The following is a 26,399-nucleotide window of genomic DNA, read 5'->3' as shown; positions in this document are numbered from 1 at the left end:
GATATGAGCCAAAATCTTGAATATGACTATGAATATGACTTTTGTGATGAGGCTGATTTCAGTTTGCAGGTGAAGGTTAGGGGTTATTGTCGTGCTCTGAAATAATTCAACTCTGTCATATTATAGACAAAGGGCAGGGCAGATATCCAGATCAATTCTAAATGTATGAAGAGGATTACTGGGTATGGCGTATGCCTTCGAATACATGGATTGAAAATGAGTGTTTTATCCTCTCTTTTTTTTTTTTGTGGGGTGGGGGATTGTTTATTTTCATTTTTGATGGGAGGGGTGTTATTCATTCATGAAATCATGAAAACTTTTGCTGTCACTTGTTTACAAATGTGATACAGTGGACTCCCGTTATAACCAAGTCCTCGGGACCTGCAGTTTTCTTTCGTTATATCGAAATTTCGCTATAAACGAACAAATAAACAACAGAAATACATAGAGGGAATGATGTTGCGGCCTGAATTTTTAGTTCGTTGTAACTAGAATTTCATTATAACCCTGTTCCTTATAACGGGAGTGCACTGTACAGGATTGTACCTTCTTTATTTCATATCCTATTCAAATTGACACTGTTATGTGTGAAGCATTTTTATTCAAACCAAAATAGGTAGCAGAGCTTTTGAGGGTTTTGAGGAATTGTTCATCAAGTATCTGATTTAAAAATGAAATTGTGCTTGTGACAAATGTGAGTAGATGGAGCAAGATTAATGTTTGAAGAGCTTCCAGTTGAAATTTGTTAAATCGAAAACCAACAAGAGTCTAATCTGTGTAATTACAGTACTCCATTGATACCCATGTGAAAGAAAGAAAAAATGGCTTGAATTGTCTGTGCTCTTTCTCTAAATTCATATGAATTAAAATTTTGAAGTATATTTATATTCCTGTCTTTGAATGCAGAGAAGCCTACATCGGTCAGTTTTTCTCTTTGAAATTCAGTCACACTGTGTTTAGAAGAATTTGCTGTGCAGATTCATTTTGACACTCTCTCATGCCAGCTCTTCCAATTTCCATCAAGGTTTGTCATGTGAGATAATGGTGTACGGTTTCTGGCTAAAATTTATTAAAAATGTATGGATAAATGCTTGCTTTCAAAATAGCAACCATAATACACTATGTTTCTTTTGAGCAAAAGGTACATGTTGTACATTTCCTGTTTAACAGTTTTCGTTGGATTTCAGTATGGGCAATATTGTTCAGCTGAAATTTTCAATATTTGGCTCACCAGATTACACATTACCCAAAATTAGATGTATGCCTATCAATAGGTGTTTTATTTTTGGTTGTTTTTGTTTGATTTTGAAATTGCTCCATGGAGCCCATTTCTGTCTATTAATCCCACAATATTTTGCAACTGAGGGCTACTTCTTAGAACTTGAGGGAATCATATGGTTCATTTTAAATTTACTGCGTGTACATAACCAACTGTGGCAGCGCATTGGCAAAACCTCTTGTGCCAATCCAGAAGATTGAATCTGTCTGGTAGCCTAAGATATTGCCCCTTCCACTGTCAGTCACGCAAAGACAGTGAGATGTGAATGTCACATTTATTGTTGATAAACTGTACAAACCCTCTTTAATCTATTTATTACCATTTATTTATTGACATTAGAGCTGATTGAATATGGTATGTTAGGAGGAGTTCAGCAGTTTAAAAACAGATATGTAAAGAAGAATGAACAGAGATAAAATGGTACAAGTGAATCATTTTGGCAAGTTTTCATGTGAGAATGATTCAAGAGATAAAAGTATGCCGATTGTTGTGGAAGTGACTTGGTGGGTATCGACAGACTCACATTGACCACATCCAAGCTCAAATATGCAATTGTGTGAATGGAGATTAGCTGGTATGAAAAAAAAAAAATGCCTGTTGGCTCCAAAAGACTGAGTATGTAACAATTTTGATGATACTTTATAGTTTTTTCCATGTTTTCAGTTTCATGACTGTTTGTGTGTCTCATGTCAGTTCCGATCACGTGTGCCATTTATGTGAGTTACTTTAGGAGTTGTAGGGGATTGATGGAGATTCTCCAACATTGTGTGAAGACATACCTCAACTATAGAGTGTATCATAATAATCAGAGTTTTATAATGGCAAATTAGAAAAAATAACCTCATAGCTGGTATATGACAGGGAATTACATTTCCATCAGTTCTTCATGTAGAAACTTTATTGTACATTATTATGATCAATTAATGCTGAGATTGATTCTGTCAGAGGGGCGTATGCTGCATTTTGAAGAATGTAAAGCCACAGTTGGAAGAAGACAATAAACTATACACAGTTGGTTTTACCTTCCATAAGAGCAAACAGTTGCTTCGTGTCTGGTACTTTGCAACCTGCCTCATATGTTGAAATGTTGTGTATGATGATGCAGTCATTTACATGGAAAAGTTCACGTTACAATTAATGTGTCAGTACACACACACACACACACACGCACACACATATATATACTGTATACGCTGTTATTTTCGTGTGCACAGATATTTACGCGAATAACGAGGTCATACACATTTTCACACGGTGCTGTTTTCGCGAATCGGCGCCAATGCTTACGTTAATGCTCTATATTACACAGTGCATGGAGACATTTTCGCGTGTTGTTAAATTCGCGATCCAACTGTGATTCACGAAATTCATGAAAATTAAACCCTCACAAAAATAACAGCTTATACAGTGTATATGTATATTATATATACCTGGTATATATATATATATATATATATATATATATATATATATATATATCTATATTGTGATTGTGTTGAGCTTATTTTACACTCTCGACTGACACAACCATTCAAATCAGTACAGTCCACATTTTTATACTTTAAAAGTGGATATTTTCGCACTTGGCAGGGTCTAAAGAGTTTTGCATGTTTTTAATTGCGCGGAATCAAGACATCCCACACAGGAACAAATGGCAAGCAAAAATATTCGCGTGCTTTTATTTTCATGCTAGTTTCTGGTTGCGCAAACTGCGCGAAAATTTGAACACCACGAAAATTTCCACTTTTTCAGTAAATTGCAAACACATCTTTTGAGAAATAATTGTTTGTTGAGTGCTTACATGTCTCTTGGGAGAAAAATCAAGCATAGGCACAAAGACCAGACATGTACATGTAGTGCTCAACACCCGTCTTGATATTGCAACAGATCAAGATTGTGTATCATTTTCATGTTAATGATCTACCTCCAAAGGTGTAAATGCCCTTTTTGTACATATATGTACTCTATCACTCTAGTGATAATACCTGCGATAAAAATTTGGCAACAAATTTGACCACTTGTCACATGTTCAGAAAGATGAAATATATATCCTCCCCGGGATCTGACATGAACAAATTTAAAACTGCACTCACAAATGTACTTCTAGCATTATCATTTCTAATTTGTAACATACAGTGGAAACTCGAGAAAAAGAGATCTGATATAACAAAATACCTGATATAACAAACTAATTTCTCTGGTCCCAATGAATTTATTTCCTTTGTTTTGTATTGTTTATTGACTACTGATAAATCAAAATATCTGATATAAAGAACAAATTGTCTTGGTCCCAAGGATCTTGTTATACTGAGTTTCCACTGTATTGATTACAGATGTTCCAATTTGGAGGATGTGCCCCCCCCCCCCCTTGTATAAATAGAATATATATTCCATCATCCTGATGATAATATGTGTACCTGCCAAGTGAAATTTTGACCATCAAAAAGAAGATGAAAATCTTCAAAAATGGCCCCACAATTTGTCCCCCCGCCTCCAGGGGAACATTTCTGGATCGGATTCCTCAATTTCTGGGCTTGATTGGGGGGGGGGGGGGGGGGGGGGCATTGAGACTGCCTGCCAAGTTTGGTGAAAATCTATCTTGGAGGATCTCGAGAAGAAGCTTAAAATGTAAAAAGTTTATGCAAAACCAATGCCAGACAATGAAAGATCGCGATAGGGTCACTAGAGATTTGGCCCTGGTGAGCTTAAAATTGGAGAACTAAAACTGTTTTTTAAAAGTTTCTTTCTCGACGGGAGATCTCCCGCCGAAAGCCCATTTTTGCAAAATCTCCCGTTCTCCCGCTTGAGATTTAATTTCTCCCGCCCTGGCTCTGTGTTTCCCGTTGGAAAGGATTTCTTACTTATTGTCATTGCATGTTGAAAAATAAGCCTTAGATAGCACGAGAGAGCAAGGAACTTCGCGCTTCGCGCACATCAACTTGGAGTCTCCCGTTTGCTAGGGGTTTCAGGCGGGAGAATCTCCAGATCAGAAGGTGCTTGGGGTTGGAGTCTCTGAAGGCCTATAGCTAACTTAAGTGCCTACATGATACATTTTGTATACTGTAAAAGTGGATACTTTCGCGCTACTAATTTTTTCGTGCTCGGCAGGGTAAGAAGAGTTTCACATGTTTTTAATTCCATGGAATCAAGACAGTATGTACTTGAACATATGGCAAGCAAAAATATTTGTGTGCTTTTATTTTCCTGCTAGTTTCTGGTCGCGTGAAAAACACTGCAAAAATTTCCTCATTTACAGTACACTGCACCGGTAATATACTTACGTATTCGTATATGCTTGCACATACTTGCTGCTGGCGTTTTTGTTCTTTCTTGCCCCTGTGGATTTCACGTTTAATGGCACTTGTGTCAATGTAAAAGTACTTTCTTTTATAAACACACTTGTATACACATACATACAATACACACAGACACACAAACAGCAAAAAAAAAAAAAAACCAAGTTAGAACTTGGCATACTTTCTTGGTAAATCTTGCATTAGCAGGAGGAACAAGTAACATTTAGAGATCAACACATCTAGGATTGAGCAGTGACAGAGTTGCCAGTCAGTGCCCTCTTGAACGTCTCAGTGAAGTCTGGTGAAAACTGGTCTCCACAAATACTTGGACATTTTCATTAATTAGACTGATATTCACATACATTCACATATTATAAAGTTAGGAAGTATGGACCAAAATCACACCTTCAGCTCTTGTGCAAGTGTTTTTACTTATGAGCGAGAGTATATTGTGCATTTTGTTATGCAATTTAGATAGAGTAACATTTGTTTTTATGCAGTGAATGGGGCCAGTGTGTGTGTTTTACTGTTATCCTATATGTTGATTACCGGTAAGTGAAGAAATGATGAAATGTTCAAGCTCTGCATGCCCATTCACCATTATACAGTCCTATACATATCGCACAGATATGCACACAAATTTATTTTGAAACAGAGTAGTCGGGAACAGGCTATTGAACAATTGGACAAGTTGATTGTCATGTTTGATGGTCTTCTGTATGAGGCAGTTCTTGCTCTGTGAAATAGTCGTTCAAGTCTGTGAATACACTAGCTAGGCTTACCCAGGTTATGTCTGACAGAGCTCAAGACTTAATGCATTGCCCTGTAGTGTTTGCCTGAGAAGGGTTTCAGAAATCCACTTGATTTTCCTCTATAAGTCATGACAATAAGTTCTGAATACTTTCAGTGGAACTATGAAATGACAGGGCCCTGACAGCATCATCGTCATCGTCATCGTCATCATCATCATCATCATCATCACCATCGCCATCACCATCACCATCGCCATCGCCATCGCCATCGCCATCGCCATCGCCATCGCCATCACCATCACCATCACCATCACCATCACCATCACCATCACCATCACCATCACCATCACCATCACCATCATCATCATCATCACCATTTGACAAAGTTTCCAGTCTGTGGGTCAACTTCAACATCTCAATGAAAAAGTGTTTTGCAAGGAAAACCACAAATACAACATTTTCATTATTATAACTGATATTCACATATTTCACTCCAGTTAGGAAGTATGGACTAAAATCACACCCACACCGTATCAGCTCTTGAGCAAGCATATTTTATTAATGAGCAAGAATATATTGTACACTTTGTTACACATCATAAATAGAGTAATGTTTGTTTTAATGTGGTGAATGGGGCCAGTGTATGTTGGACTTCAAATCTGGAATTAAACAAGTGAAGGAATTATGAAATGTGACCCTGCATCACAAAACCAACAAAAAGTTGCCAGACATGGATTTTTTTAGGTAGGGGCAGATTCAGAAAGAGCAGACTCTAAGCTTTAAAATGATGTATAACTCAATTCAAGTGGACTCCCCTAACCTATCTAAATACTGGAAAGAAAGCACACACTCTGGAAAAGTGTGAACTGAGAGAAGAGGCTCTGAAGTACAGGGTCTATTCAAGTGCTTAATCTTTACCAAGCCACGCTAGCTGTGTGATGAAAGGGACGTAACAAAGGATGTAAACCACTGGAGCAACAAACAATGAAGGGATAGTCAGATTAGACTGAAATTTAGCATGCTCTATCAACACATTCTGTCCCTGTTATTGGCAACTTTCAAAGCAGGAGCATTATCCTTTCAACAGTTATTACACTTGAAAGTGAAGAGTGTGCAAAGGATTTGAAGAAATGAAAAGGGGCCTCTGAGGCATACCTGATCATTCTACTCCCCCCCCCCCCCCCCAAAAAAAAAAGGGGTTGTAGATAAACTGCTGAAAGCACACTTTCTCATTTCTGTTATGGTCCCAAACTAAAGAATAATGTAAAAGGATGGCTCTTTTAGAAAATATGAAAAACTTAAGATTGACTCGGTTGACCCATTTCACCTTTTTTGAGTCCTCATTTAAAATCAAGGGGTGCAACTCTTTGTCGGTTTTGTGATGCACGCTCACAAATATACAAGTTCTGCCCATGTACCATTACATAGTCCAATACATATCATACAGAATGTATATGGAAGGTTCCCATCAGAGCCACATACTATTCACTCTTACTTCTAGGCACCATGGCAGCATGTAACTTATGGAATTAATTGATCCACAGCCGACAACTGCAAGCAGGGAAGAAACTATGCTTCAAACAAAGAAATATTGTGTTACTATAACAGCCGCATAAGCAATGTTTTCCTCTACAGTAATTCATCACTTTTTCCTTATTTTTGAATTGCCATAACACCAAGAAATTTACAAAAGGATAATTATGACCAAGGAAAAGCAACTTTGAATATGTGTTATCTCCATTTACCTCACAATATCTTCTTCTGTAGCCATGGGTTTGAAAATGAATTCATGATAGGAATCCCACATCACCATTTATTCACATGTACAGGAAATTTGGGCTGAATGATGAACCTAGTTTCACATGGACTCTCGCTATATCTGACATTGTTACCATGAGATTTCCCTGTGCAAACATATAGTTAGTCTTGAATGACAGTGACGTTAAATCACTGCATCACACGTAAACACAGAAATATCTCAACTAGAAAGTGTGTGATACAGCTTTCTTATACATGTATTTCACACATGGATTTGCATTTCCTCACATATGATTATCTGAAGCACCCTCTAAAGTAGACCTTGTTGTCCCTTCATAACCACATAGGTGTAGACACAGGTTAAGGTATGCAAAGAGCAGAAGTAGTACTGCACCTGAAAGTGACTTTGCAATTTAGTTACAGATGTACAGACAATGGATTGGGTGAAATAAATGGCATTCTTCTGCAGAAATGAGTTTGTAGCATGAAAATGTTCACTCACAATTATGATGGATGGTGGGTATGCTATATATTTGGTTATAGCCAAGATAACTCAAACTTTGCTAACAGCTTTTGACAAGTCTACTAACAGTAAATGCCCTAACCCTGGTTTAAAAATCATCCTCACTGCAGAATGAATACAGACATGGTCATAAAATGTGAAGTCATTCTCAAAATGCTGCCTTATTCATGACAAATTTGATACCTGTTATCTAGCTTTGCACTTGGGCTCCGGTCAGTGGTCAGTGGTTGGACAACATACCCATAACTCAGCATAGTTTATGAATAGTTTTATTTTCATTGCTTTTTATTACTTTTCATGATGTTTTATACTTGGGTTATTGAGGACGATAATAAAGAGAAACTGGTGAACACACTGTTTGGTTCCAGGACCAGCATTCTATTTCTTCCTGAATACCTCACACTGATAGTGGCATTTAGCTCTCTCACAAGTGAACAGCTACAAATGCTGTTTCTATAAAATGCTTTGTCCTTTTTAAGTTGCAGTTGCTAACCTTCATTAGACAGTGACATGATAGGAAGAATAAAAGGACATATGCATTCTCTGCAAGCAACATGAGACAGCCTCATGTTGAGCCAAAAGGATGTACCAGGGACTTGGCAGTCCATGGCACACTAAAAGTTGTTTGTTTGTTTGTTTGTTTGGGAAGGATCTCCTTCCTTCCAGCCAGTGTCATGGTCGATGCAGTCCATCTGGCCATCAGGTGATACTGACATGATACAGGCGGCCTATGCCAGACTCCCCTGCTGTTAGCAGCCAGCGTGATGAGCCCTGGTTTGGGTTCCAATCCACCTGCCAATTAGTAAGCAAAGTTAGACACATCACACAACTGAATTTACTACCTCTTCCAAACTTCTCAAGCTTTATTTTTAATGTGGCATCCCAGCAGAGGCAAGCAATCTCCTTCAATTTAAGCCTTCCATCCCACTGTCTGTGCCATAAATCACTAGAGATTTGTTTATTAGGGTCAATATTTGTTCTTGTGGTGAATTCAATCAAACTTTGTTTAAAGGGATAATACAATAGCTACCTCTGCAAAGATACAAGTAACAGGTGATTAAATTTTGGCAGTGATCCGGGAATTTTTGTAGATTTTATGAAGGAGTTCAAACTGCTCATCTTTGAAATTTTCATACGTTCACTAAAGTGTGTGCTCTAGTTTTTGCTAGGGTGAGGCACGCCACGCAGCTTGAAGTTGATGAGTACTGACATCACAAAAGGCTTCTCTACTGGTAAATTGGGCGACTTTTAGCATGCATACGTATGGTGGACTATTGAAGAACAAGATCAGTGGTATAAATGAGCTGCATAGTGGAGGTCTGTACTCTTAGAGTGCTTCTCTAGTTTTGATTGAGATGGGGCCTCAGGTTTCCATTTTTTTTTGAGATAATGAGAAACCTCGTATGAAATATGAAAGAGCATACAATTTTAAGAGGAAATCAAAGTTAATTTGATGAAAATTGGTTTTGAAATGGCTGAGATATCCAAACACAAAAAGGTCCTAATACAAGGTAGCACCCATCTTTTATTAGGACCACTTTGTTTTACTTTGTTTTTGGACATCTCAGCCATTTCAAAACTGATTTTCATCAAATAAACTTCTAAGAGTTCCTCTTAGAATTATATGCTCTTTCATATTTTGTAAGTGGTTTCTAATAATCTTGCAAAAAGTTTAAATCTAAATCCCTCATCCCAATCAAACCTATACAATCCCTTTAAGGCTTTCCTACTTTTTTTTTTTTTCACTGTCATTGTGTAGAGGCTACTCATTCTGTTGAATTTCTCATGTTGGAGCTCATTACAAACACATTATTTTCTCTTTCAAAACACACACCCTAAATATGGTGCCAAAGCAATACAGTACAGGGATGCCAACCTTGAAAACAGCATTGCAGTTTTCCAAAGGCTGAAACGACTTACTTTTGGTGGAAAAACAGTATTTTTACCTTTCCTGCAATAGACATGCATACTTTAACAATTTTTGGAAAAAACACTATTTTCCATCAAATCTGCAGTATTTTGGCAAATACAGTACAAAATACTGCAAAAAAGTAACAATTGGCATCTCTGAAAGTATATGAAGAAGCTTGTCACTTAAACATGCCATATTAGTTCCCTAATATCTCCCTGTTATTTAGTAGCTAATCACTTTGTCTAAAAAAGGGTGACCTCTCTGTTTAGTTGAAATATCAAAAAGATGAAACAATACTTTTGTACAAAGGAAGTAAGGGCTGAAGGAGTCCTACTCACTGCATTCGGTGATTCCTTCTGGATGAAATATTTCTCTATGTCACTCTTTCCAGTGGCACCTTTTGCCAGCTCGAATGTCTACATATAAAAACATATGAAAAACAACATTGATAATGCAAGGCTTTCTTGCGACTCACTGCAGCTATTCTGATTACTTACACTGAATTCATTTCTTTTTATCACGATTCTGGCTAGAAGTGTCATGGACACTGTCCACAACCACAGACAATGCTGGTTTCCATTAAGTAGGAGAAACTTTTCTTTTCAAAACCTCAAACATTTTTATGGCAAAATTCATATTCAAAACGTTTAGTCCACAATCTGATGCTCTAGAAATGTCACATGTCATATCTCATTGGACACAATTCTTTATTTCTCTTGTTTTTTATATACCTGCATATAGTAGACGGCGAGTTGTCACAATATTGGGGTGTTCTTCAAATTTTCTGTAGATTTTGATTTTTTGTGCTATTTCCCCTATTTTGGGGGTGCTGAACACGAATCCACTTGTTGCCATTTTTCTAACCGACGTCTTCACCCGTTGCCATGGCAACGCATTATTTTCCTTAAAAGAACATATATTCTTCAATAAAAATCATAAAAACATGATGTAAACACCAAAATATGTCATTAACATCCTTTTTAATTAGACTTGAGAAAGAATACAATTTTCATGATGTCATGGTTACCTTATAGCAATGACGGTTACCATGGCAACAACTATTCATAAAGAAAAATCATATTTTTCATGAAAAGGCAAGAAAACATGACAAGATTGAATGGAATATTTATAATAGATTATCAGCTTATTTTTCCACCATGTTAATTTCACATCATTTTCGTTGCTATAGCAACAGCATGACAAAAGCTGCCTTTTAAAGAAAAATTAAGCATTGCGATTGAAAGAAAAGCAAGAATATGTCCATAGATGATAAATTTCTGTATAGTGAGATTTTTTGGAGCTATTTCCTTTATTTTGTCGGTGCCAAACACGAATCGACCTGTTGCCATATTTCTAAATGACATCTGTAGCCGTTGCCATGGCAACAAAGTATTTTCTTTGAAATAACATGTATTCTTCATTAAACATCACAAATGCATGCTAAAAACACCAAAATAAGTTAATATAAACGTATCACGCTTCAATCAAATTAAAACTCACAATTTCCGACTGTCACAGTAACCTCATAGCAATAACAGTTGCCATGGTAACAGCTATTTTTTAAAAGAAAATGATTTTTTCATCAAAAAGCATGAAAAGATGGAAAGTTTGAGTAGCATACTAATTACAAATTGCTATGATAATCATCAGCTTTTTTCACTACGTTCATGCCACATTATCATCGTTGCTATGGCAACAACTTTTTTTCCCTAGAAAGGAGAAGTATCCTGTTAAAAGAAAAACTAGATAAATAAATGATCAATTTTTGTTTATTATATTATATCATATAATTTTTTTATCATTACCTTTAAAAGAACGTATATTCTTTATCAAAAACATCATAAAAACATGCAGTAAACACCGAAATAAATCAATCTAAACATCTCTTTAATCAAATTAAAAATCACAATTCTTATAACGCCATGGTTACCTCATAGCAAAGATGGTTGCCATGGTAACAACTATTTTAAAGAAAGTTGTGATACTTTCATGAAAAAGCAAGAAAATGTGACAAGATCGGATGGAATATTGATTACTAACTACTATCATGACTATCACCTCTTTCCCATTATGTTCATTTCACTTCCCTTTCGTTGCTATAGCAACAAGATGACAAAAACTGCCTTTTAAAGAAAAAATAGGTATTTCAATTAACAGGAAAGTAAGAATGAAGTAAATCCGTAGATAATACATTTCTGTACAAGTTCGATTTTTTTGTGTTCTTTCCCTTATTTTGGGAGTGCCGTACGCGAATCCACCTGTTGCCATATTTCTAATTGACATCTTTAGCCGTTGCCATGGCTACAAATTATTTTCTTTAAAAGAACATGTATTCCTCATTAAACATTATAAAAACTTACTGTAATTTCCAACAGATGTCAATATGAACATATTTCTGTGATTGAATTAAAGGGATGGTATAGTTTTGGTTGAGGCCTAATTTCAGGTTTCTAACATTTTTTGGTGAGATAATGAGAAACCTCTTGTGAAATATTAAAGAGCATGTAATTCCATGTGGAATTCATCGTTTATTTGATGAAAATTGGTTTTGAAATGGCTGAGATATCCAAAACAGAGCGATTCTAATAAAGTGTGGGACCCACATTTTGTTACGATCACTTTGTTTTACCTTGTTTTTGGATGTTTCAGTCATTCAAAACCCAATTTTCATCAAATAAAGTTTGAATTCCTCTTAAAAGAATATGCTCTGTACTATTTCATAAGTGTTTTCTTGGTAGCTTGCAAAAAGCTAAAAGCCCAATTCTTATCTCCACCAATACTGTACTATCCCTTTAAATATCACAATTTCCGAATATCACAGCTACCTCATAATGATGACTGTCACCATGGTAACAGCTATTTTTTAAAGAAAATAATGTTTTTTTTTAATCAAAAAGCATGAAATTATGAAAAGATTGATTGAAAAAGTTGTTTCATTACCAGTTAGGGTCTAACTATGATTGTCAGCTTTTTTTTTTCCTATGCTAATCTCACATTATTATCGTTGCTATAGCAAAAACATGAGGAAAACTTTCTTTCATAGAAAGAAGAACTGTTTCATTTAAAAGGAAAGAAAGAATAAAATAAACAAGTGATCAATTTCAGAAAAGTTTAAATCTTTTGTGCTTTTTCATCTCTTTTGGGGATGGTGAACAGGAATGCACCTGTACGTGGTCATTTTTTTAAATGATGTCTTCAGCCGTTGCCATGGCAACAAATTATTTTCTTTAAAAGAACATGTGTTCTTCTTTAAACATTATGAAAACATGCTGTTAACACCAAAATGTGTCAAAATAAACATGTCTCTTTAATTTAGTAAAACATCACGATTTTTCAATTTCATGGTTACCTCATAGCAATGACAGTTGTCATGGTAATAACAATTTATTATGGAAAACATAAAAAATGACAAGATTGAGTAATATATTTATAACAATTTACTGTCAGTTTTTTTTCCACTATAGTCACCCCACTTCGTTCTTCATGCTATAGAATTAACATGAGAAAACTGCTTTTTAAAGAAAAAATTAACGTTATTTATGCAGATAAGGAAGGAAAGAATACACTAAACAAAAAAAAATAAGTAAAAACACAAAAATTTAGTCAGCTTCCTGAATTTCTGATCACATTGCACCTTTAAAACCTTAAATATCCATATCCGAAATAATGGTTAATATTTAACATGGTTGCCATGGAAATGCATCAATTTTTGTAGAAAAAAATCTTCAAGAAAAAATGTGAAATTATGGCCTAACTTTTGAAGTAATACAAATGAGCAACACTACTAGCCATATATAATTCTGTTCACATCATATTTGTTCCTATATCGCAACAACCATGTTAAGAAATAGATTTTTTAAACTATAGATATACCCAGGAAACATAAAATACAAATAATAAGCAACACAAATGTCTAAAAACCTCCCCAAAAGTTCAAATTTTCTCGTCATGATGTACTCTGTTTCAGCATTAATGTACGTCTTCAAGACAATTGATAACCTTAAATGACTATGATACCTCCTCTATAGTAATTTCCAACAGATTGCTATAGAACTGGAATCCTAAAAAAAAACCATTTTTTTCTCATGTTATTGCTATGGCAAAAGAAATGATGCGGAATTAAAGTTGTGAAAACAAAAGCTGATAGAAATTTGTAATGAATATGGTACTCAATCTCGTCATTTTTTCAATTTTTTTCATCAAAATATTAGTATTTTCTTTTTAGGAATTGTTACTATGGCAACTGTCATTGCTATGAGGTATCAATGTAATTGAAAAAAGGGATTGTTTTTATTAATTGAGGAAAAATGTATATGTGACACTGCACCTCAAAACAAACAAAATTCGCCAGACCATATTCTGAAAGAGCAGACTTTAGGCTTTAAAATGATGTATAACTCAAATCAAATGGACTCTCCTAACCTATCTAAATATTGGAAAGAAAGCACAAACTCAGGAAAAGTGTGAACTGAGAAAACAGGCTCTAAAGTACAGTGTCTATTCAAGAGCTTAATCTTTACCAAACCATGCTGGCTGTGCGATGAATGGGACAAAAAACAGGAAGTAAACCACCAGAGTAACAACAATGAAGGGATAATCAAATTAATCTGAAATTAAACATGCCTCATCAACACATTCTGTCCACAATAAATGCCAACTTTCAAAGCAGTAGCACCATCCTTTCAAAAGTTATTAGAGTTGAAAGTGAAGAGTGTGGACAAGGTTTTTCAGAAATGAAAAAGGGATTCTAAAGACACACCTAATCACACTATTCTACCAAAAATGTTCGAGATAAACTTCTAAAAAAACACACTTTCCTGCCCGTTTTATGATACCAAATTTTAGCATAATGTAAAAGGAGACCCGCTCTTTCAGAAAGTATGAAAAAGTCAAGTTCGGCTAGGTTGACCAATTTCACTTATTTTCAGTCCTCACGCTAAATCAGTGTGTGCGACTTTATGTTCGTTTTGAGGTGCACGGTCACATATAATGACATATTTTGGCCTTAACAACATGTTTTTATGATGTTAATGAAAAACACATGTTCTTTTAATGAAAATAATTTGTTGCCATGGTAACGGCTGAAGATATCATTTAGAAAAGTGGCCATGGGTGGATTCCTTTTCAGCATTCCCAAAAGAGTATAAAAAAAAAGGGCTGAAAAATTAAACTCTACAAAAATTGATTATTTATTTATCTAGTTTTTCTTTTACTGGGGTACTTCTCCTTTCTAGGGAAAAAAGTTGTTGCCATAGCAACGATAATAATGTGGCGTGAACGTAGTGAAAAAAGCTGATAATTATCATAGCAATTTGTAATGAGTATGCTACTCAAACTTTTCATCTTTTCATGCTTTTTGATGAAAAAAAATCATTTTCTTTTAAAAATTAGCTGTTACCATGGCAACCGTTATTGCTATGAGGTTGCTGTGACAGTCGGAAATTTTGTGTTTTAATTTGATTGAAGAGTTATATGTTTATATTGACTTATTTTGGTGTTTTTAGCATGCTTTTGTGATGTTTAATGAAGAATACACGTTATTTCAAAGAAAATAATTTGTTGCCATGGCAACGGCTAAAGATGTCATTTAGAAATATGGCAATAGTTCGATTCGTGTTTGGCACCGACAAAATAAAGGAAATAGCTAAAAAATCTCACTATACAGAAATTTATCATCTATGGACGTATTGCTTTTCTTTCAATCGCAATGCTTATTTTTCTTTAAAAGGTAGCTTTTGTCATGCTGTTGCTACAGCAACGAAAATTATGTGAAATTAACATAGTGGAAAAATAAGCTGATAATCTAGATAGTAATTTATTATAAATATTCCACTTAATCTTGTTATGTTTTCTTGCCTTTTCATGAAGAATATGATTTTTCTTTATAAATAGTTGTTGCCATGGTAACCGTCATTGCTATAAGGTAACCATGACATCATGAAAATTGTATTCTTTCTCAAGTCTAATTAAAAAGGATTTATAATGACATATTTTGGTGTTTACATCATGTTTTTATGATTTTTATTGAAGAATACATGTTCTTTTAAGGAAAATAATGTGTTGCCATGGCAACGGGTGAAGACGTCGGTTAGAAAAATGGCAACAAGTGGATTCGTGTTCAGCACCCCCAAAATAGGGGAAAGAGCACAAAAAATCAAAATCTACAGAAAATTTTAAGAACATTACAACTCGCCGTCTACTAATAGCTTGATATACACAACAAAACAAACAGTATGATATTTCTTTCGAACCTGTTAGCTTAAAAAGGTTGATGTTATTCAGAGATCTGTGTGCAGTGTCTTATGCACTACATATTACATGAAAACTTGTAATAGTATACATGTATACCACCATGCACTTCCCATAAATCTGTAACTGTGTACACTATCTTTGTGTAATGACAGTTAAGGTTTTCTATTGTGAAGTTTAAGGTCATAGTTGCCAAATGTTGGCCAACTATCATTATAACATGAATATATGACCCCCCCCCCCCCCATGCTCATTAATGAACTGCAGTGTACACAATGTGATATCCACACTTCACAATTTCAGAGTCTTTTCTACATTGTAAGGGTAAGAATATCAATATCTTTGCCCTCGATTCAACTAAAAGACAGTCATGCTTTTTTACAAGACCAAAATTTAAATTACAGGAAATTCAAGCATACAGAAGTATATGATGTCTACTACTGGTACCTCTGCTTTGCTCTTAGATCTCGTGAAGTTCCAGGGAAGCACACAGACAGCCAGTAAGCCAGAAATATCACATGCAGCAACACAATGCAGCCAATTAGAGTATGCCAGGTCCTGCAAAGAACAATGCCAACTGCAATTAGCCATTTCAATAAAAGTACTGTAGTCTAGAGACTACTGTTAAATACAAGTCCTGTAGTCTACTGTACTATCTGTGATACTGAAGTCTTCTAGGGGAGACAAAGCTGACCCCTCTGTACATTCACTTGTTTCTCAGATAGTCTGATACCCCTTTCATACCAGACGCTGTACAGTGGATGATGTCCGGAGGTCGTCCACTGTTCACCCTAGACCACTGTTGGTATGAAAGGTAGCCCGAAAAAGACACCCGGGTGAACAGTGGATGTGATGCGTATTAGACCGTCTAGCACGAACAGTGGACGAACAGTGAATGAACACTGGATGTCGTTCCAGCATGAAAGGTCTCCGCAGCTCACCGAGCGCGCTAGAGTGCACTACAGACTAGCCTCTGGTATGAAACGGTGCTCTGCCCGCACCTCGTGTTTACTTAACGAATCACACCCCAGACGTCCGCCTAGAGTGCGCTCGGGTGACGTCTGGAGAAGTTTGGTATGAAAGGGGTATAAACTGCAGCCCCTTCTTGCCATCTCCACGCAATGACCCTGTGGAACCTCTACATCATGTAGAAATAGAAGTGCTACACCACATAGGGCCATGATGCTGAATGTTTTGCTGTATAGATGGTGGGAGGGTGGACACTGCGGTATATAAAACAAATCTACTGAGAGAAGCCTCCACCAAAATATTCAGATATGCCTTAATGGAGCCTGCAGGATGGTCTTCTCTTTGACTGTAAACAGTCCTGAGGTGTGCAATGGTCTCTACGATGGATACAACAAGGGTGAAAGAAGATAAGATGTAAAAACAGAAAGAACAGAATAAATGTAGAAAAGAATATTGTTGACTGCTTTCAAATGGCTGGCTGTAGGCTGGTTTTTTCATGCAGGTACGTTCCATCTAGTATAGCCATGTTTGTTAATGTAAGCCATTATATTTAAAAGAACATTGTATATGCCCATATCAGGGCAATTACCCCCTGAGGGTAATTACCCCCCCCCCCCCCCCCCCCCCCCCCCCCCCCCCCCCCCCGCCAGATACTGGTCAGTGGTAAGGTTTAGAGTGAAGATTAGGGTTAGGGTTAGGTTTAGGGTGAGAGTTTGGGTTTGGGTTAGGATTAGGTTCAGGGTTAGAGTCAGGGGAAGGGTCCGGGGTAATTGCCCAGGGTGTAATTGCCCTAGACTCATATATGCCATATATTTAGCGAGTCAAATTTTTTTGTCTTTTCATCAGGAATTCTTGACAATTTTGCAAGTGGTTAAATTGGCAAAATGTGGAGTACAGCACTGAACAGAGAAATGTATGCATGCACGTCGCATTCATGTTGGGATCACAGTTACTGTATAAGTGGATATTTTTGTATGAATAATTATTCATGCCCGGCGAGGTAAGGTGAGTTTTGCATGTTTTTAATTCCACGGATTCAAGACATTAACTACTGGATTATATGGCAGCCAAACATATTCACGTGCTTTTACTTTAGTGCTAGTTTCTGGTTGTGCAAAAATTTCCATTGTAACAATAATATTTTCGCATGTTGTTAAATTCAAGTACAACACCTGACTTGTGAAATTCATGAAAATAAATACCTAACAAAACATATGTCATATACAGCATATGGCAGACATAAAACAAATCTTATTTTCAATGGTTCTACTTCCCTACCACCCATGATTGCATCCTACTAGTCTATATGGCTGTGAAGAAAAATAATGTATCTTTCTCTCTGACTGGTAGGAGGCAGGTAATCATGAGATCACAACACACAGTGAGCTGTGAGTTGGCTCAGTCGGTAGCATGTCTGCCTCACGATCACGCGGCCCGGATTCAAACCCGAGTCTGGACTGTGCAATGTTGTGTGTAAGCATACCGTCCCCTCTAGCAAGAGGCAAAACACTCTGTCCCTTGGATAGGACATAAAATGGAGGTCCCGTGTATGAGACAGTAACAACTCATGCACATAAAAGATCCCGCTTCATTCATTCATCGCAAAGAGCAGGATATTTAACCCGGTGAAGTGGTCCCACCTCACATCCAACTGGACCCCCTGGAAGACCAGCTTATGATAGCTGAATATGGGTTATCTAGCCATCTTCTCAGATGGAAAATGAATAAACAAACAAACAAACAGTGTATGAATTTCTTAAGCTAGGATATTATTGATGTCAAGATGAAACTAGCTATATCCTCTTCTACTTGTAAATCCCTTTTGTCTGGGGCTTCTTCTCAGACTCTACTCTTCACTTTGTCACTTTTCTATCCCAGGAATCATCAATTGTCATAAAATCTTCTTTTGATCACAAAAAAACACTCCAAATAGAAGATGGTGTCCCAACACTTGTGACATCCATACTATAGGCCCTATAGATATCTCAGATCCGTCGGGTAATGCCAAAGTGCACTCACCATAATCCAGATATTGAAGGACCCTATCCCACTACTGGGGCGGAGGCTACAGGCATCTTGGAAATTTCTGTAAAAATGAATGTGAGAGACAATATGACTCAAATGATACAAAATTTATGTCTCACTTCTGTTACTGGCACAGACATCACTATTCATGGCATTAAGTCTGTCTATTCTTTTTGAGTTCAGCTACAAACAGTCAATGACTACTGAACAACAGTGTGCTTATACTTCATGAAATGATTAATAAGTATTGTAAGATTTGATACCATGGCAGGAAGTTAGGGTAGCAGCATATATTATAATAACAATAATAATAATAGCTAGTTTCTATTTAGCACATTTCACACTTGTTAAGTATCTCAGTGTGCTTTACAGACTATTATTACCCCAGTCACTGGATACATTATTTTATACCAGCATATCCTCACTCTCAACTCCCTAGGGAGCATTCCAGCCAGTCACAGCCATTTCATAGGTGCACACATGCTGATCAACCAACATAAACTTGCTCATCCTACCGGTACCCATTCAAAGTCCTGGGTGGAGAGCAGCAATGTGGACAAAGTGCCTTGCTGAAGGAAAAACATGTCGGGCTGGGCGTGGGCTGGACCCACGAACCCATACCATGGTCATGTCAAGAGACAAGCACTCTTATCCACTCAGCCACGCCACGTGACAAATGCTGATGAATATGAAATCCTATTGGTCATACTCTGCATTGTGCCTTGTTGCCCTAATATGTATTTTCAGAGATTAGCTGTGAAATTTAGTTTGCACATCAAAAATATCATAGGGAATTGAATGTGTAAATATAACACTGCATAATATTGACTTTAATTCAAAGGAGATATTTCATAAGGTCCAGGAAATGTGAAATGTTCCAAGAACTGCATTTTTCATTTAATTAAATTAATTTCTCACTTACAACTTGAATCTAGCACTAGACAAGGAGTTGTCCTGGCCACAGACAACGCCATTCAGGTGGGATAGGGCCTGATGCTTGCAGGTATTGTGGGCACGGTGGGTGCTGAGGGGAAGTGCTGGGTGACGCAAGTCCCAATATATCAACTGCTGGTCCATACCACTACTGCATATGATGTTGCTGTCTGCATGCGCAGTGAGGAGAGACAGACAAATATTTAGACAGAAAAAGAAATAGAATAGACATATACAAACAGAAAAGAACAGATTGACCTCGTATGAGAATGTCAAGTATTCAAATAATGCACAGGTGAGAATGCAGTAGTCAAGATGCAGTGCACTCGAGGGTACATACAATGTTGCAAAATGCACAACATTGTGAGTACCTGAGTGTGTTGCATCTCTACTAACATCATGAGCTTTAACCTGTGCATTATTTGTTTGATGAAATCGGTCTATGATATGTAATATCTTCTGGTAAAACTCTGTAGTGCAATAAAATGGGGCTGCTCTTTGATCTGCTGTGCATGTGAATGACAGTAATTTTTTGGGTTTATGCCAGGCGCACAGCTACTGTAGCTGCACAGCGCAATTGGTATCTATCGCTGATAACATGCAGTGCAGTAATGCTTTTTTCCTGTGCACTTCTTGCACGTCATGCATTAGCATAAAAATACACAGAGCACACGTGACTCATTTCAGAGCCTCTGATCAGGTACATTCTTAACACATTTTCTTAAGTGCTATAGAGTATATATCAAAAAGATGCTACTATTGCAGATTACTAAGAAATACTGTGCACTCTCTGAGTGTTTTGTGAGTTTGTACAACCAAACCAGATGAAAGCCATTATGCACTAGCCGCAAAGGAAGGTACAGCTACACACATGCAAATCAATGGATGGATACATCTGGACGTTTTATGCACTTACTGTTTAAACCAGCATAATTTGCACTAACTTCTAAATGTGGGAACTCACCAGCTTGTAACCACACCACTGAAAAGACAACATTGGTGTGGGCATTGATGACAAGCAGTGGGCAGACAATGGAAGAACCCTCAGGACATGGTGTTTGCAACAATGGAGATGTGTAGCTCAGATTCCACACAGCTATCGCTCCTGATCAAAATATTAGAAAGAAGTCATACTCATTATGAAGAATTTGGAGAGTAATTCCACTCCAAAGATGAATTGACCTTGGACTTGCACTGTTTGCATGTAATACCTTCTTTAGAGTCCACTTTCACATTTAAGTGGCATGATTCATAGATCGACACATTCAAAACCTTCAGACTGCAAACAAGTACAATAATACATATTAAGCCATTCTGGTCCATGCTTAGAATATAACGGTTCATAGTCTATGAACATTTCTTTTGTGTATACGTGTGTGATAGATCACATACATCAACAGACATCAAGCAATAACCATGCATAGATACTCCATAAAATTATGTAAGATATGCCTTCATGTATTTCATGCTTGTTTTAGCCAATGGGACTAAATTTAAACCATCTATGTGAATATGGGCCAAAGGGTCAAAACATAATGCACCAAGTAGAGAAATTGCAGTGATAAAAGGGTGTGTTCAGGTCTCATTGAATGCTCATATACATAAGAGATGTTGATGTCTTTACTTTGCAACCATTCAAAAGGGGGAAAAGTACTAAATGTTCATAGACATCACTATAATTACTAGTACTTGATTCATTTTTGAAAGCTGCTGGGACAATGAATCTTGTAGAGAAGGATGTTGCCTTGATGGTAAATCTTTCTTTGGTAACTTGGCTCAAATATTTCCTGCTTCAGCATCAAACTCAACGAAACTTGATTTACCAGGAACCAGTGGTCTGCCCAGACTCATTCAACTATACATACATTTAGTTTGATAGCAGTTGCCTGAAAAGAACAACTACCATGTGTGCAGGGGGATGTGTATGCATAAAATCATAGCACATTGAAATCTGTATGGCAAAATGAGACTGGAGAGGTACATGCATAGGACTGGTGGAAGCATATGAAGACTTAGATGGTACCGTTTGCAAAACCTGCAGCTACTCTGGAATGTGGTTTACGCATCTCCCAGGCAACACACAGGCATGCACCAAAGGACACCTTAGCGTTGCCTTCATCATGCTTTGGCTTGAGGATGAGATTTGGCACAGGCTTGTACACTATAGACAAAGGATATAAATACATTCCACAGATCTGTATGAGTGATGAAGCTACAGTGTATGAACAAAATTCTCATAAATTACATATTTGGAAAATTCTCAGAAAGTTACTTTTTATCCCTTACATTTTGAGCACTTTGAGCTGTGATTTCATACTTGTAAAATTGTACATCACACTGCCCCAGAGAGAGAGAGAGAGAGAGCGAGGGAGGGACGGAGATCTTTGGTGTCGCTACTCCTGGATGAGACGACAACTACAGTTTGTGATGTAATGGCAGGGCAATAAAGAAATATAACATCGCTGTTGCGACAAGACCTTATAACTGAAATTTTGGTGAAAATGACTTTTGTGGATTAATGGTCAGATAATCAGTGAAGTGATGTCCTGTCCGAATCCTAGCTGCCTTATCCCAAAAATGAAGCCACCATGGCATGTCAAAAGAAAGGCTCTCCCATTTGATACAGAGCTTTGGCTGCCATGCTTCTTTGCTCTCCTGAACAATTTGTAGATATGAGGTCTTGTCGCCCCAGTGACAATAAATAGAATTCCACAAATATTTTTTGAAATGAAATGTACACATTCTCTTGATTTGTAACTGACATATTTATGTTAAGGAGCAATATCATTCCCTCTGCTTTCTGAAAGAGGTAAGTGCTCTTTCATTATACTAGAAAAACCAAAATATGTTCAATTTTCTTCCTATTTTTTTAATTTTGTCCTGTGGTGATGTCACCATGAGCTGTTGTACTCTTCTAATCCAGTGATGGCGGTACCTTCTTTAATAAAAATTCTTAGCTTTTATTATATTTGAGTTTCATCCATCTTTCCTCTTTCATTTGTATTTTTTTTTTTTTTTTTGTGCAGTGACTTGTTCAGAAAAAGCATCATAATTGTGCCTCTACAGTTACAGAAAGTAATTAATATTCTAAAATGAACAATACAAAGCACTCAATATGTTGAAGAAGATTTGAATCATAAGATAAATGTAGGATTCATCAGTCTGTCTGGGCATCCATCCGTAAATTCTGTGAGATTCCTGCAGCAGAGAAATTAAGTAGAAAGTGAATGTTCACCTCTTTGTGACACATCTTTTGTATCCTCAGCATCCCTGGTTGGATGTGGTATGCTATAAACCAACACACTGCCTTCCGCACATGCCATACTCAGCACCCCAAGGCGCTGGTCAGAGTTGTTGCAGTGCGGAATGGAGTCTTGTGATTGGTCAATCTGGGGGTGTGTTGGGTTAGGGTCATCCCAGCATCCAGATGGGCACCAAGCAATTTCTTTCACCAAGCCAGCATCATGTGCTATGCTGAATTCAAGTTTGGGCTGAGCCCTGACAAAGAAGAAAAAACATCATCACATGAAGATGGTCACATTACCTGTTACTCAGTTAGATCTGAAGTTTTCAATCCTATCTGGTGACATTACTATAAGAAAAAATATTATTAGATTCAGTATCATATATACATTGTTAAAGGTTCTTTTAAACCAAGCATGATATCTTGAGAGTGTACCAGGGTAATCATAGCAATTTCTGGGTATTCAGGTGACCGTAATCAAGCGTGTCAATTCTTACTCTTTTTAAATTTCATTAGATCACTGATGTAGCATCATGGAGAAAAGACTAGAGAGGAGACGGTAGAGGCTACTGCTCAATATGGATTGCAACCAACTTGCTGACCATCTGCTACAATCATGTAATTTGATTCTATTTGCATGCTCTGCAATGGGGGCTGTGTGATTTGTTCTACAGTTTTATCTATTGTGGACACCATCAAAGACCAACCATATGGCAGGGCTCGACACTAACGGTGGCCCGGTGGCCCGGGGCCACCAAAAACGCACGTCGGGCAACCAAAATCTCAGAAATGAAGAATTTGGTGGCCTGATCGGGCCACCAAAAAAGGTCGGATGTTTGCCTTTGGGCCATCAAAAATAAACGTTAATGTGGAGCCCTGCAGATGGACAACAACAGCATGGTAAATTTCAGGGTAACTTGCTGCATTCTGATTTCTTTTTTTAATCTTCTTTTTTCTTCATTGATGGCTAGGTTTGCCACATGAAACTATGATGAAGTACATAAAAATATATGAAATACAAGTCAATCGTTTGGTTAAGCTAAGAAGGAGCATAAAAAATTATCGTAATACAAAGATGAATTAGAATAAAACACAAACATTACGACCTAGTTGTCTGCCTACTCTTGCATTTTGAAGGCAATGTGAATGTGTGGCTCAAATGAACGTATGTCATGATAAACACATTTTTGTAAATACTGTGACTTGTGGTATCAGCAAAGGAATATCTCTAAAACACCGTGGAAAGCAGATCACTAATATCAGCCTATTTCTATTTTTTTTCTATGATTAAGTAAATGACTGTGACACATTTATCTTTTTACAAATTGCTATACATATTGTCAGTCTTTCCAACATGCTCATGCCAACCTATGTGATCATCACAGATTTCATTCTCCTAAATCCATATTGCTAGTATCACTTATAAACACTGCTACTGTATAAGCTGTTATTTTCGTGAGGGTTTAATTTTTGCGAATTTCGCGAATCTCAGTTGGACCGCGAAGTTAACAACATGCGAAAATGTCACCATACGCTAAGGTAGTAGTGCGCTTATGTCCTGCCTCTTTGTCAATTCGCGAAAATGTCTATGACCTCCTCATTCACAGAAATATCTGTATGCGAAAATAACAGCACATACAGTATTTGGAATTTCACACTCATTTACCAGTCAGAAGAGAGTGGTCCAAAGCTCCACAGCTGCACAAGGCCAGGCAGACAGTTAGAGTCATACATGTAGCTGATCTGGTCCTTGCATGGATTGACAGCAAGGGCTGCATACTGATTCACTGCCTGCTGGTCAAGAGGGGTGGGGCACCAGGCTAAGGCTGAGATGGGACCCTCTGCACTGAAGGCAGTATGCTGTTGGTGGGTGTCTGCAGTATTATTCATAATACATGATGAGAGACAAGCATTTCTATTGACAAGACAAGATAAATGCAGTCGTGTGACACATACTTCCAGGTATAGTTACACATCAGTTTTTTTCCCCCCGCACATTATCATGTTATTCTGAAATGCAGAACGAAGTCAAATATCTTGAAAATCAGAATGAATAACAAAGTAAACTGTGTACAATTAACACCTGGGAAGCACTTTTCCTCTAATACTGACATGTAGTGTAATATCCAATGGTCTACACAGTATCCACCTCACATACAAGTACTGCAAGAATTCTGTTTCATGCAATTCACGGTGGCAATGTGGTGGGACGGGATGTGCAAATGTAACAGGCCGTGATGGCCATGGATGCCATGTCAGATTTTTACACTGTCAAAAAAATTGCCATGGCAGTTCCGGTGCTAATGAGAAACCTTGTAGGCCATAATAAAACTGGGTGAATGCAACAAAACTTGACAGCACATAACAGGCCATATTGAAACTGGGAGGCATATCACTGAACTGTTACTGGCTTACTACATAGGCATGTCAGAAAGAGGAATCAATACCTGTTTTAGCAACCATTTCTTCAGTTCCAGACAGAGGTATTGATGATGGTTCACTGCCTTCAGTCTTGATGCCGTTCAACTTGTCCCCAGTCTTACTTCCTGCATACTCACTACACTGATACTGAGCAGCTTCACTGTAAGTTAAGACAAGCACAGATTTATGGTACATGTTATCCTCCAGTCTCCTTTATGCAAGTATTAATGCAATGCCAAAATGTGTTCCATGAACAGATAACAAATTTTTTACTCAATTTCATCAATAAGATGCACAGTGTCATTAAAAAAAAAATACATATATCATGACTAGTTTCATACTCCAGAGCTCAGTGAAAGATGACTGGTACAGGAATAAAAAATAATTTTATTCTCAAAACTAGGAAACAAAACCCCAAGTTTGATAAGCACTGGACGCAAACATAATTTACAATCCTCATTATGCTAATAGAATGTCATACTAAACATTACTTCAAGATTTAAATAACGTGGCACCATTTACTCATTCACAGCATATCTGGTGCAGACATCCCATAGCGTGACATTCCAGGGAGGGTAAATATGAAACATCTCTGTACCATGGCATGGATATACACAAACCAAAACACTTTGCAAATACAGATACAAGAGGTCCCTGACTTGGGATGTAGATTGATATCATGAGTCAAAGCTTGCTGTGGCAGACATGAAGATATGTAGATGAATGCTGGGCCTTAAAAGGAAAGACAGGCTGAAGTACAAGAGATCACAGGAAAGACTGGATTCTGTCAAGAAAGGAACTAGAGACAGGCAAGCACAGTTGTGGATATGTTGAAAGGAGAGATAAAGGGAATGTATAAAGGCAGACAGTGAAAATGGAGCTGACAGGAAAACAGGGAGTGGCCAGAAAGAGGACAGCCTGATAATGGAGAGCCACTTGGTGGGAGTGGAGGGAAAGGAAGGACAATCCATTACAGATGGGCACAGAGAACGGCGGTACACATGGCAATGATTGTATCATGAACAGCATGAGCCAGAA

General features: G+C 37.3%; 1 protein-coding gene across 1 annotated transcript in view; it reads right to left on the bottom strand.

Annotated features, from left to right (window-relative positions):
* Positions 1-5,898: 5,898 nt before the first annotated feature.
* The window catches only part of LOC139731403 (uncharacterized), a 43,754-nt gene continuing 23,253 nt past the window's right edge, over positions 5,899-26,399 (bottom strand). The window contains exons 11-20 of the mRNA XM_071642291.1: positions 25,388-25,521; positions 24,607-24,814; positions 22,932-23,194; positions 21,720-21,857; positions 20,661-20,801; positions 19,686-19,866; positions 18,758-18,824; positions 16,217-16,327; positions 9,859-9,936; positions 5,899-8,400 (exon numbers count right to left, since the gene is read on the bottom strand). Coding sequence (XP_071498392.1) covers positions 8,308-8,400; positions 9,859-9,936; positions 16,217-16,327; positions 18,758-18,824; positions 19,686-19,866; positions 20,661-20,801; positions 21,720-21,857; positions 22,932-23,194; positions 24,607-24,814; positions 25,388-25,521 — 1,414 coding nt within the window. The 3' untranslated portion in view covers positions 5,899-8,307. The remainder of the gene's footprint in view (positions 8,401-9,858; positions 9,937-16,216; positions 16,328-18,757; positions 18,825-19,685; positions 19,867-20,660; positions 20,802-21,719; positions 21,858-22,931; positions 23,195-24,606; positions 24,815-25,387; positions 25,522-26,399) is intronic.

This window comes from Diadema antillarum, unplaced genomic scaffold (assembly GCF_040938485.1).
Source record: "Diadema antillarum isolate AM-2024a unplaced genomic scaffold, OU_Dant_1.0 seq00000369_RagTag, whole genome shotgun sequence".
In the NCBI taxonomy this organism is placed as follows: Eukaryota; Metazoa; Echinodermata; class Echinoidea; order Diadematoida; family Diadematidae; genus Diadema; species Diadema antillarum.
This window is presented reverse-complemented; position numbering and strand designations above follow the sequence as displayed.